Source organism: Ursus americanus, chromosome 16, assembly GCF_024610735.1.
Source record: "Ursus americanus isolate L20-20 chromosome 16, mUrsAme1.1.p, whole genome shotgun sequence".
Lineage (NCBI taxonomy): Eukaryota > Metazoa > Chordata > Mammalia > Carnivora > Ursidae > Ursus > Ursus americanus.
This window is the reverse complement of record NC_142142.1, coordinates 19,572,810-19,586,328: the sequence shown is the minus strand read 5'-3', so window position 1 is coordinate 19,586,328 and position 13,519 is coordinate 19,572,810. Positions and strand designations below refer to the sequence as shown.

The 13,519-nt window shown below is 37.9% G+C and overlaps 1 protein-coding gene across 17 annotated transcripts in view; it reads left to right on the top strand.

The window, feature by feature from the left end:
• The window catches only part of PICALM (phosphatidylinositol binding clathrin assembly protein), a 98,376-nt gene extending 88,101 nt beyond the window's left edge, over positions 1-10,275 (top strand). For 15 of the 17 annotated variants that reach the window (XM_045815538.2, XM_087868206.1, XM_045815539.2 and 12 more), the window contains 2 exons: positions 7,538-7,640; positions 8,900-10,275. In XM_045815538.2, the coding sequence (XP_045671494.1) occupies positions 7,538-7,630 (93 nt within the window). In that variant the 3' untranslated portion in view covers positions 7,631-7,640; positions 8,900-10,275. The remainder of the gene's footprint in view (positions 1-7,537; positions 7,641-8,899) is intronic. The other 2 variants (XM_087868208.1, XM_045815540.2) reach the window with 1 other exon arrangement.
• Positions 10,276-13,519: the final 3,244 nt, after the last annotated feature.

Sequence of the window (13,519 nt, the reverse complement as noted above, 5' to 3'; positions counted from 1 at the left end):
TAAGTTTCCTGGTGTGTTAATCGTGAGTGTTGGCAGTGCCTCTTCTGTCAGCTGATCTACCCAGCTGGAGTTCTGTAAAGAAGGCCTTTTGCCTTGTCAGCAGTGCATTATGCTCATTTATCCTTTCCTCCTAGAAGAGACCTTGAGACTTTGGGAATTGGGATTTAATACCATAGGTGAGAGTGGTTCTGTAGTCCCCAGGGCACACCTGAATCAGTCAAAACAAAAATTTGAGGAGTCCCATCTGCTGACAATTAGTGTTAATAAGACAACCTATAGAATAAGGCCTTTTTTCCGGGTTTTTGCTGAGGACATTCTTTCTAAAAGGTAGAGATCTAATTTCTTGTCTTAGAACATATTCTTAAAATCTTGAATGACTAAAGTTCTACCTCCGTGATGAACATCAGTGACCATATACAGCACTGTGTGGATAGAAAATACAGGGGTGTATTGACTGTCTTAACGTTTATTAGAGAAGGCCCTTTTAAAAAATTATTTCTCTATTATCACTTTAACTTTTACCCGTATGTTAAATATAGCCATAAATTCTAGCTGAGTTGAAATTAATTGGGATAGCAGATTTTAGAGAGGAAACAAAAGCACCTGCCTTGGAGTCAGCAGATCTGCATTCGGGTGTACTGTTAGTGTCGTGGGGCTGCCCATAACAAGGTGTACCACAGACTCAATGGCTTCAAACAGATGTACTCTCTGACAGAGTTCAGGAGGCTAGAATTCTGAAAACAGAATATCCCCAGGGCCATGCTCCTTCCAGACCCTCTGGAGGAAGATCCTTTCTTCTTCCCCAGAAGGAAAGAGGTAGCCCCAGTCATTTTTTGGTTTGCAGCTCTAGCACTTCAATCTTTGCTTCTGTCACATAGCATCCTCCTGTGCCTGTCTTCATGTGGCGTTTCCCTCTCACAAAGATACCAGTCATTGTATTAGAGCCCTTTTAATGATGTCATCTCAACTTGATTACATCTGCAAAGACACTGTTTCCAAATAAGGTCACATTCATAGGTCCTGGGGATAAGGACTTCGTATTTTTGTGAGAGGGCACAATTCAACAGTGTCAACTCCTCACTAACCAGGAGTTTCAGGGCAAGTTGCATGTGTAACTTGGATGAGCCTCAGTTTCCTAATCTGTAAAATGGTCATTTTACCTTGTGTACTTTATAAGTTTGCTCTAAGGATCAAATAAACATATTTGAAATTGACTTAGGAATGGGGAGGTTTGTTTTTTTTTTATTGATTATTTTTATAAGGAACTTTTTGTTCGTTTTTAGAAGAAAATTACATAAGATTGCCTATTTTCAGTATTTATCTCTATTGCAAGTTATAATTTAATTTGTTCTAATCTGATACAGTTTATATTTCTTTCCATGCATTATAAATAATCTTGATTGTAAATAATTCATACTTCATTATTTTGAAACCTTAATTGTAACTCTCATCTGACAACATCAGAAATACATGGACACAGGCCCCGGTGGTGACAGGGCAGCCCTGCTGAGCATGGTCTGCTTTAGGGCGTGATTCATCCACGTGCACAGTAGGCTGTGGACCCTGTTCACAGGAACCAAGCCATATTATTCTTCAGGACTGTATGTATCAGCAGCACTTTAATTGGCTCAACCTTTGTGGAATGTAGTGTTACCCAGAAGTATAAAATTTTAGTTTATAATAATTAAAGTATTTATTTGGACCAAATAAATAAGCTCTTCTGTTTTGTGGGGAGGGATAAACCTTTTTTGAAATGTCTAAGTCTAAAATTCTCTCCTTAGACATTTTTAGTGGAAATTCAATATCTAAATCAGGTAGAAGCAGGTAGCCTAAAGCTCTCAGGGAACACAGTTGTTGTTTTTTGTTTTTTTTTCCTGGAGTGCCTTATTTCCAGTAAATGGCAAATAAGGGGTGTATTATAGGCACTACTTTGTCTTGTAGTAACAATTGACGTAAACCTTAGCTTTTCATTTTCTTTGGTTTGGGGGAGTAAGAAGTTGATTTCTAGTAGGAATCAGCAGTTTAAGGGACTTTAAAAGGACTTCTCTTATCCTTGGAAGCACTTCTGATATACAGAAGATGTTTATTTTTAGCTATGTCAGTTAATACTTTTTCCCATCAGTTTAAGAAATCTTGTGATCTGTTTCCCTCTCTCCAGTTTGGTTTTAACTGTCAGTTTAGGTTGCCATAATTCTAATGAGATGACTTTAGATGTCATTTTGGAATAACTTACAGCTTCTGTGTTAACAGATTTTAAGTTATTATAGACTCTAGCAGTAGTTTGATGCCGCTAAGATAACTAATGCTTTGAGGGTGACAGGAGTAATGTTGGCATAACTTTGTGATATGACTAATGGACAGAACCCAACATGGGGTTACGTTAAACGCAAACCCAAGAAGCAGCTGTTAGATGCACTAGACTAAACCTACAGGGCAGGACCTCTACCTTATGCAGTTGAGAAATCCTCTCTTTTAGCCACACTTCACAGAGACAGCTGAGGAATAGCATTATTTTTTTAAAGATTTTATTTATTTGAGAGAGAGAGAGTGCATGAGACGGGGGAGGGTCGGAGGGAGAAGCAGATGCCCTGCTGAGTGGAGAGCCCGATGCGGGGGCTGGATCCTGGGACTCAGGGATTTCATGACCTGAACCGAAGGCAGACAGATGGTCAACTAACTGAGCCACCTAGGTGCCCCATAGCATTGTCTTTAATAATGTTACACTGTGTGTGTCCTTATGCAACTGGATCCAGTTGTGCCACTAGTGTCCTGGCCATGTTCCAAGCATTATCCAAAAACAGCTTCCTGTTTTGATATTCTGTAATTCTGTGTTCAGTTTATAACTAATGTTTTTGTCTCTCAAGTGTTTTGATTGCACAGCATTATCAGGAAAATATTTTTTAAGCATGTACCCTTGTATATACAGCTAATGTATATTTAAAATTATATATTCCTACAACAATATATTAGGTACATTTTAAAACAAAAATAGAAGTGTTAAATAGGTAGAAATTAAGAGAGAAGCTCTAGTATTTTCTTCTAATGTCCTACTTTGGAGATCATTTTTATTTTTATACAGAGCTTGTGTTATCACCAAAAGGCTCTTTAATTTAACATGTTCTAGAGTGCTTACTATGTGTAAGTCATTGCTAGTTTCTGAACAAGAGACAGGTAAAATATGTTTCCTACATCTGAGGAGCCTAAGGGTGAGTGTAATATGGACATACAAGTGACTGGTTGATGGCAGAATAATGAACCATTATAAAAGAAACAGTGTTGAGAACACAGTGGAGAGCAAGAGCTACACGGATTCAATGACATTTGAGCTGGGCCTCTTACATAAGAATAGATGAGCTTTTTTTTTTTTTTTTTTTTAAGATTTTATTTATTTATTCGACAGAGATAGAGACAGCCAGCGAGAGAGGGAACACAAGCAGGGGGAGTGGGAGAGGAAGAAGCAGGCTCATAGCGGAGGAGCCTGACGTGGGGCTCGATCCCATAACGCCGGGATCACGCCCTGAGCCGAAGGCAGACGCTTAACTGCTGTGCCACCCAGGCGCCCCAAGAATAGATGAGCTTTTGATTGTAGGTGATGGGGAAGTTTGAATTAGTATTTGAGCTACTAATATATGCCAGGCAATGTACTGGATGCTTTATGTATATTTTCATTTAATCCTCAAGACAGTCTTAGAGGGAAATAGGAATATTGGGTCCAGATAGTCTAAGCCCCATTTATAGAAGAGCCATTTAGATTCAGTACCATCTTTCTACAAAACTCAGCTCTGTCATCACAGACAAAGGAAGTATACCCATTTTTCTCTTAAGATGTTGACCTTGCTTCTCTAACAAAGACAAAGTGAGTCTGTACAGCATTGCTATTTGCTATCGAGGCTTTTGGGTGACTGCAAAATTCAAATGGAAAGAAAAGATGTGGCAAAGTTGCTTCTTCTCCAAGAATTTTAAGCACAGCCAGTGATATGTCAGAAGTTTATCCTTAAATATCCAATTCTTTATTCTCCTGTGAGCTTTCAGTTGTACTAGTCTCACTTTGAGACTGCTGTTATTTTCTTGTTCTGACCTGAAATTTTCTCTTTGGTGTTGAACAGGAGTCTAATGAAGGAGGAACCATTTTTGTTTTATGACTTTTTGTGTAGTAATAGAATTCTTTGTTTAAAATCTCTTTTAAGTATGTCTGACTTTTATTAAAGTTAACTTATGATTTCTGTATTCTATCTTTATTATACTAAACACATGCTACAACCAAAAAAATCTTTGCTTTTGAAGCAAAGATTTTTGGTAACATTAGAATTTTTTCCCCCATTTCAACGTTATTTTATTTTATTTTTTAAGATTTTATTTATTTATTTGACAGAGACAGAGACAGCCAGCGAGAGAGGGAACACAAGCAGGGGGAGTGGGAGAGGAAGAAGCAGGCTCATAGCAGAGGAGCCTGATGTGGGGCTCGATCCCATAACGCCGGGATCACGCCCTGAGCCGAAGGCAGACACTTAACCGCTGTGACACCCAGGCGCCCCTCAACGTTATTTTTTAAAGGTTGATTAGAGTGGAAGGAAAGGGTGGAGGAATTTCAGCTAAGAGTTACCATCATTAGTTACTTGTAAATCTTAGTATTTCTATTTAAATGCTGCTCTTCTTTCACTGTTTCTCAATATTTTATTTTCTTATAAAATGAGAGAGGAAGACTATGTCTGTATTAGACTTACAGTAAGAGTGACTACTCTTTAAAAAGCATATTCAGTTGTGGTATAGGTCAGTTTAGTTTGAACAATAGCTGTGCTAATTTTTTTAGCTCTGTGGGAATTGGTATGGAGAATATTTAAAATAAATGGGTAAAAGGCCATGTTCTATTTTGTTTTTAAAATCTTAATTTATTTATTTATGGCAGGGGGAGAGTTTGAGCAGGGGGAGGGGCGGGGTGAGCAAGAGAATCCTCAGCAGACTCTGCACTGAGCAGGGGGCTTGATCCCATGACACTGAGATCTTGACCTGAGCCGAAATCAAGAGTCCAACGCTCAACCAACTGAGCCACGCAAGTGCCCCTGAACTTTTTTTTATTTTTAAATAGGCTCTGTGCTCAGTGTGGAGCCTTACACGGGGCTTGAACGCACCACCCTGACATCAAGACCTGAGTGGAGATCAAGAATCAGACACTTAACTAACTGCGCCCCCCACTCTCACCCCATGTTTTGGGTTTTTTTGTGATGGCATATTTGTAATAACATTTTTGTTGTTGTTAAGAGAGCACACATTCCTAGTACTAGCAGCCCTACTTAGTCTCTGATTTACTCATAGAATGATAATTAAAGGAGGGTCAGCTCTTTTACTTATAGGTGACTTTTCAGATTCTTCCAGTCCCGCTGCTTCTCACCCACCAGGATCCTGTTGCCCCTTCATGCTCTTTTCTTCCTGCTTTCCTTGAACAGAAATTGGGCTATTGCAGCATATTTCCTTTTCTTTTTCCTTATTTACTCTCAGAGCTGGCTACTCTGTCACCAGTGCATGGTGTGCCTGCACTTTGGTGCAGGTGCCGGGAAGAGGTGGGCACAAGTGGTCCAGGGCAGCTTCATGGCCCTGCCTTTAGCACTCTGTGATCAGCCAAACCAGTCTGGGCCATTGTTTCATGTGCTTGAGATAAGTATTGATGATATGGAACTTACTATAGTGGTATTAGGTCTTGTTTTCTTATGTTTTGATTTGGCTACGTATTTATAAATGTAAGATACAGGTGTGTGGATTTTACCAATTTAAGAGACATTAGAATTATTAGTTGGGAACTGGCACTTTTTTCTTCCCAAGGAAATTGATCCTCTTTAACATTATTTGTAAGCCTGTAGGACTTCTCTCTAGCAGTATGCTCACACATTGGGAAGAATAGAAGTGTTCCCTTTGACCATATGCTTCGTGCATTTTCCTCTGGGACTGTTGGGTCTTCAGACTGCTATCCTCATGAAAACATGTGACTTAAGACATTTTAGTGTGGGGCTCTCGTAGGAGACTTGAGATTTTGGATGCAGTCTATCCACAGTAAGGAATTTTTGGTGTTTTTGTTTGAACTTCAACTGAGAAGATCTACTTTGGAGAGAAATGCAGTTAATCTTAGACTCCCTCCAGCTCAGTGACTGGTGATCACTTTACCTAAAATCATTCTGCTTCTGAATGGTCATCCATGGTTGGTCTGAAGTGGGGAGGAGGAGACGTCTTCCAATTATGTTGCACCTTAATTTGTCTCTACCTGGCTGTTATTTCAATTCCCAAACCCAGAGTGCTGCTCCGTCCTCCCATTTGTAGCTGCCTGTGTAAGTTCATCATCCTTTCCATTGTCTCTTCCCGTTGTCTTTGAATATTTATTTCTGAGAACAAGGTATGGATTAGGAAAATATCTCAACCACTAAAATAACTGAAGATGATTTTGCAGACCTTTAAATTTCTTTTGGCATCCACAACAACAAATTGCATATACTTGTGATGTAATTTTTGCTGAAAGTCATTGGCTATTCATTCTCTGTAGTGCTTTTCTTAAATCAGAAGGTAGAAATGAAATCACTTTGAACCAGCAAAGATAGATGTTGAGGCTTGAAATCCGTTATAGGATTTGAATGTTGGAAATATGAATTGAAACTATTCCTACTTAGTCAACTTCGATTTAATACTCAACTGAACATCCCTAAAAGGACAGCTCTCATTTCATAATGCTTGCATGCCTCTGTGCTTGCATGCCTCTGCAATCTTATGCAGGGGGGAGGGGAAAAATTAAAAATTTGTTCCAAACTAAAAGGACTTGTGTTTGGTTTGAAATAGTCAAAGTAGGTTTGGTGAAGGAGCTACACATATGAAAATGAACATAGTTATTCTTCAGGAGCTGTCTGTCTTTGAGGGAATACTAACGATATGTTAAATTGAGTTTAACAAACTGTCTATTTGCCTCTCTGTATATTCAAATTAAATGATAGCTAATTCCAAGAATCAAGCAAATGTAATCAAGTAGAAAACAGAATCAATGATTTTAAGTATTCCCTATTTTCAGGGCAGTATGTGGGCAGTTAGACTAGGTGACGGAAGGAAAAAATATTACAGATAGATTTATTGGGTCTGGACTGAGGTCAGAGTTTGCACAGCTTTTGACAAATAGCCTGGACACAGGAAGCCATCTTTCCTCAATTAAAAAGAAAAAAAATCACAATTATACACTTTCTTCCCCTCTTCCCCCCACCCACAATAGAAGTCTTAACTGTGGGTCAGCTTTTATCAACCTTTTTGAGTAAAAGACTCCATTCCTTTGGAATTTCAGAAACAAGAATTTGTTTTCTGAAAAACACATGCCATTGGATACCCTTTAACTTGACATGTGATTGAAACTTTTGTTTTAATAATTCCATTTTCTACAAAGGCTGCCTTTATATTTTATTAAAGATGACAAAACAAAAACCACTTCTTCTTTCATTACATTTTCCGCTTTCATGTTCTGTCATTCAGAGATCTTTTTTTCTTTCCCTCTCTCTGTCTTCTTTTCCCCCAGCTCTCGGCAGCATCCAGCCCCTCCAGTCACAGTCCTCACAGAGCTTCAGGAAAGGACCCTTTTGCAGAGCTCTCTTTGGAGGAATTCTTATAAATCACTTTAGGTATTGCTGCTTGTTGGGTGAGATGGAGACTTAACTACTTTAAAGGTTTATCAAATATTAAACACAGTTCACTCTTCTCCATTGTTTCTTTAAAGGACTCTAGGTTCTCGCTCTTTCCTCCTCTTCTGTTCTTTAGGTGAAGACTAATAATAGATCAAAATAGGACATAGGACAAACAACTTTTGGAAAATACCTTTAACCTAATATAGAAGGTGTGAAATCAAAGAACCATTTCTCATGTTTACATATAAGCATCCACTGCTCACAGCAGATGGATGGGGTCAAATACCACCCTTAAAAACTGGGTGTTTTCGTCAGTCTTAAAACATGTATGGAGAAGAACACAATTCTACACGTTGGGTTAGAGCTTGATTAGGAGAATCTCTAGTTTGAATATAACGTCCGTGAACATTAGATGTGAAGAACTCATTTTAACAGTTTCTTTAAAGTGTTATATTTATGTGTGCCTTTTCATTTAAAAATAGTAACATTTTCCCCAAAACAGACTTTTTTTTTAAGTTAAGGGCAAGTGAATACTTTATGCCCTTTTTGATAGAAGGATTCTGTGTTTGATCCCCAGTGCCTCTTTTTGCTGGAAGGCAGTGAAATTTGTTCTTCTTGGTGCTCTAGCCCCTTGTGTAGGTAGAGCTTCTAGATCTTTGAGAGTTTGTACTCTTCTGATTTGACAAGTTTATTAGTACATCTACTTCAGTAATGTCTTTGGATGAACAGTTTAAGGGATACCCTGAGTGAAGTATCTGAGCAAACAGTGAGGCCCTATTGAAAACTATTCCTTTGTAGATCTTTCAGATTTTTATTTATATTAGTAAAGAAATTATTTAGTGAGCATAATATTACTCTTCCCTTAATTATCTCTAATTTTATGGTATCATTTTGAAATAATAAGTCAAATTGTGCTTTTTCTAAATGAGATTTTCACATGGAATATTTGTGTTCTTGGAGAGATGTTCTGAACTTGTCATTGAAAATTTGTTCCTTCATTTTCTTTCTTCTCCTGTCTCTTGGTTTTTGGTGATTAGAAATATATATTTGGAAGTCCCTCTAATTAGGCTTCAAATTTTGAGTTCTGGCACATGATGAGCTGATAATACTTAGTTTTGTAATCTGGGTTTTGATAAACATGAAGTAAACATTTCTGGGCCAGTTGAATGGTAAAAGCCACAGAGCATTTTTATTTGTGAGAAGACATCTTACAGTGCAGTGAATGAACTTACACTCTTTTTTATTTTTTTTTCCAGATACAGTTTATGTAACTAGATGGAAGAGAATGGAATTATTCCAAAAAGACAAGTGCTCAAGCAGCAAATACTTACTTCCAGCAAAATCCAAACTGCTGTCTCTTAAACTCTCTTCTTCCATTAGAATGCTACCGTAACCCAGTGAAGGCCCATGAAGGAAATTGGGACTAGTCTATAGAAGAACATATCAATACAGTTTATAAAGCCAAGAATTGCCATGATTTCAGACTAAGATCTGTCTTTTTGGTGACTAACCCTTCAGTCCTTTCAACTCTTATTAATACCCATAATCAGTAACATACCAAGAAAAGCCCTTATTTGGAAAGTGTGAAATTTGTATTTGGAAAAGCTGCCTGGAGAGAAGAGCTGTGTCCTTTACTGTAATGCAACAGGACTCTTTTGGGGGGATCAAAATCATAATTCTTAATTATGCAGTATCTTTCTTTTCTCCAGTCCTCACAGATACAGAAGCAGTAACTAAAATTAACTTTTCTTTTAAAAAAATTATATATTCAGTTTGCAGTAGACATTCCTTAAGTATTTGTATTTATTTATGATTATCAATTTACGTAACATTAATATTGTATCAGACCTCCTTATGAAAATGAGTATGGATGTACACAGTATGTTTGATTTTTATCCATAAAAGTGAATCTGATTCAGAATGCTTTTCAGCTGACATACAGAGCACTAAATACTTTAAGGCAAGTCCATAGGTCTGAATCACATAAGAATTCTCAGTCTCTATGGGATTTAGGGAAGCATTATAAATGCATTAATCCTTATAGTCAATTCTGTGCCTAGGATTTTGCAAGGGAACAGTTCACTGACTAGGAAAAGCACTACATTTTAAATTCAGCATTAGTGCATTGGGAAGGAACTTTACTGCTTTGTGCTTGGCATGTCATTATTTTCCATTTGACATTAGGGCCTTTCCAAAATGAATGTGAGGAATTGCTTTCACTTCAAGACTTTCCTTCTTTTCAGTAAAACTATAGGAGGTGTTATGGGGGGAGGGAAGGGGACAAAATCCTTGAAACTTTTTATTTGGTTCATGCCATGTTATGATCATGTACCTTTTAAATAAGGGGAAATAGTATCTTTAAAGTTAATGTCTAGCCAAGAGTTTAGTTAACGAAGAATTAAACTGCACTGTTGATCGGTGCTTTGTGTAAATACATCTTAACGTTTTGGTTGAGAGGGGCCTTAAGAAGGACAGTTCGTTGTAGGAAAGCAATTCTGTACATGAGTTTAAGCATACTTGTTGCATTGTCTCTGCAGATTCTATTTTTGTTTACAATATTAAAATGTATGTTAGCAAAAATGGGTGGATTTTCAAATAAAATGCAGCTTCCACAAAACTTTTTGTTATGGTATTCTGGTCTGAGGTGCTTTTTTTTTTTTTCCCCCTTCTTTTTCTTTATCATCAGTGTCATCATTTTTTGCTAGTAAAAATATACCTAGGTGATTATATTTGCTGATTTAATAAAATGTAAATTTTATTTGTTTTAACTTAATTTCCTTAAAGATTTATCTTTGTACCTTTTGTTACCTTCTAGACTCTTATTGATAAACTAAACTACTTATTAAAATTGTTGATTTTTGTCTTTTGATCAGATATCTTCAGTCAGGTAAGTATAAAGGGAGAAAATGCTTGTGTTTGGCACATTGGTGCATGTGATAATTCTGTCAAAAACACTCTGACTGTATCATGTTTCATACTGAATAGTAAGTAGGATTCACAGTACATGGTGGAGGGATTAAAGACTGCACTGATAAGTGTCTGCATAATATTTGCTATGGTTGGAAAAAAAAACATCTTTAGCCAATATACTTTGTTAATTTTACTAGTTTCTAAGTTTCACTATTATATTATTAAACCATTTTCATATAAAATGGGAAATTGTACTTTCGTAGTTAACTTCTTTAACATTGTCACAGATTTTGATGGTCTTTTGTGTTTGAGTGGATCTTCTATTTCAGGCCTATGGCTTGTTGCTTTTGTAATTACATTATTATTATTATTATTATTATTATTATTATTATTACTATTATTTTGTATGTTTGTGAAGGTGCTTTGTTGAAACAACTTTGGGGCTTGTTGGATAGGTGTTACCCACATTTTACCCATTTTACACATTGGAATTAGGAACTGGGAAAGGAAGTTGCTCGGGTCGATAAGCTAATAGAGGAGTCAGGTCTTTGTTTTCATGGTCCATTGTCCCTTTTATGACCTGCTGTTTATTCCGATGTATAAACCGAAAAGGGAATTGTGTCCCTCTGCATTGTAGACTGATGACCATTCTTCATTCCTGCATGGTTTTCTTCCATGAAGAACATTTCCTGCTTCCTGCTTTGATGTCCAGACATCATGGGAAAGGAAAAATACAAAACACATGATCATATTAACTTTAATCAGAGTATAACACGTGAGGTAAATTAGCTGTTGAATGCTTATCTATATTAGGTTATAAACCTGTACATGCCCACACCATCTTAGTACCCAACTACCAAGTTGGCAGTGGCTATGGAGGGAGGTAAGATTATTAGCTGCAGAGAGCAGCTATACTCGTAACTAATCATTTTCAAAATTAGTTTTTTGCTCTTGACTTAACATTATCATTCAAAATTTTCTAAGAATATCCTTTTCTTTCTTTTTTTTTTTTTTTAAGAATATCCTTTTCTTAACTAGTGACTATGAAAGTCCATATTTAGGAAGGGGCCTTCTGTTAGACTAGGAATTTTTTTTCACAAACAAAACATGACCCCTGGAAAAGAGGCCTTTATGGGATAAGTTTGTCCTTGAATTAAAACAATTTCAAGCTCTTCTTTTGTTCATTATCATCAACAAACATGTTTCCAAATTCTGAGAATTCAGAGTACTGATACGAATGCTTATTTAACACCTGGTAGAGAGAAAAACAGCTCTACATTTAGGATGAGTGTGGGTCCCGTGTTTGGCAGTGGCTGGGTCACAGAGTTAATGGAGGGGTCACAGAGTATATGGAGAGGCCATGGCACTCAGCCAGATGAACTTATTCTTACCTTACAGAAAAGATGGCTTCACAGCTTCCATCAGTGGCCACAGCAAATAGCTTAGTTCTTTGTTCAGCCATACTTGCTACCTTCGATGGGTCTGACTGGCCTGGAATTCTGCTATCTGAATAGGATCTGAATGGAAAGGCTGCAGTATCATCTTCTATTTGGTGTGTCACCAATCAGAAATGTTTTGTAGGGGCGCCTGGGTGGCTCAGTCGTTAAGCAGCTTTTGGCTCAGGTCATGATCCTAGGGTCCTGGGACCAAGTCCCACGTTGGGGGGGGGGGTCCCTGCTCAGCAGGGAGCTTGCTTCTCCCTCTCCCCCGATGCTCCCCCTGCTTGTGCGCGCTCATGTGCGCTCTCCCTCTCTGTCAAATAAATAAATAAAATCCTTAAAAAAAAAAAAAAGGTTTTTAAGTCTCTAGCTAGTATTTCTAATTGTGGTGTAAGCACTTAGTAAATGTCCCATTTATTATCGATGTGTAGCATACAGGTGTAGTTTTTATTCTGGATGAAACTACCCACATTGTCAAAAGTTGTGTAAAGTTCTTTCTGTGGTATTGGGGGACGGAGCAAGTATACTATCTTCAGGCAGAGTAGTAAGTTATACTGACAGTAGGGCAGACAGCTATGAGAAAAGGGAGGGGAAAGTTGTATAGAAGCTTCATTTTTTGATAAGTTCTTATTTAAAATAGCTCTTCCTTTGCTACCAAAAATTATTTCAAGGTTGGTTTTGAAATAAAAATTGCTGTGTAAGAATCACCCAAGACACTAACCCTAACCCTGTCTGAGCATTCCTCAGTGGGTTACCCTCCCTTGAGCCTGGCACTTGGCAGCTGCCCTGTACGCCCAATTAAACAAATTCTGGGTTAGCATGCCCTTGACCCTTGACTGGGACTGTAGGGAAGAAAGTATCAACAGAAATAGACCCTCCCCATTCCCCACCATGCACCTGGGCTCCAGACTGCACTAATGTGCTGAACTTAATAGTGATTTCCTTGGCCTCTCAGGAACACTTTACATGGAAGCATCTGGTACACCATATTGGCACTGCCAGCTAACTTCGTGGCCATCTTAAAAGGCACAAAATGAAATCTGCACTTCTCTGGTCATTTTTGTCCTGAAGTAGGGTGGGAACTGGAAAGCTTTTTGCTTCCATGTAATTACATATTAAAGGAGGCTCAAAGGGCCAAGAAGAGGCTGGCAGAGGCACTGCAGTAGGAGGGAAAAGACACCAGGTTAAGCCCAGCAAGGATGGCTGTGCCCATTGTTTGGTGTTCAGAACAGCTATTGCTAGGAGCTAGTCTTTGGTAACAACTGATACGCAGAACTTACTAATTAATTCATGATGGACAGAATTTACATCACATGTGGGTCCAAAGTGGAGGTGAAAGAATGACAGTTCACTTCATCTTACAGAGCTTAAACGTGTCATACTGGCCTAAAAGAAACAATACAATAGGATAATATGAAATGATACAAAACATAAAAGTCTGTCCCCTGTTGGCACAGAGCTCCCAAGACCACACTAGGAGCATCTTTTGTTTTAATTGGTCTTTGACCCCAGTTCCTGACATAAAAT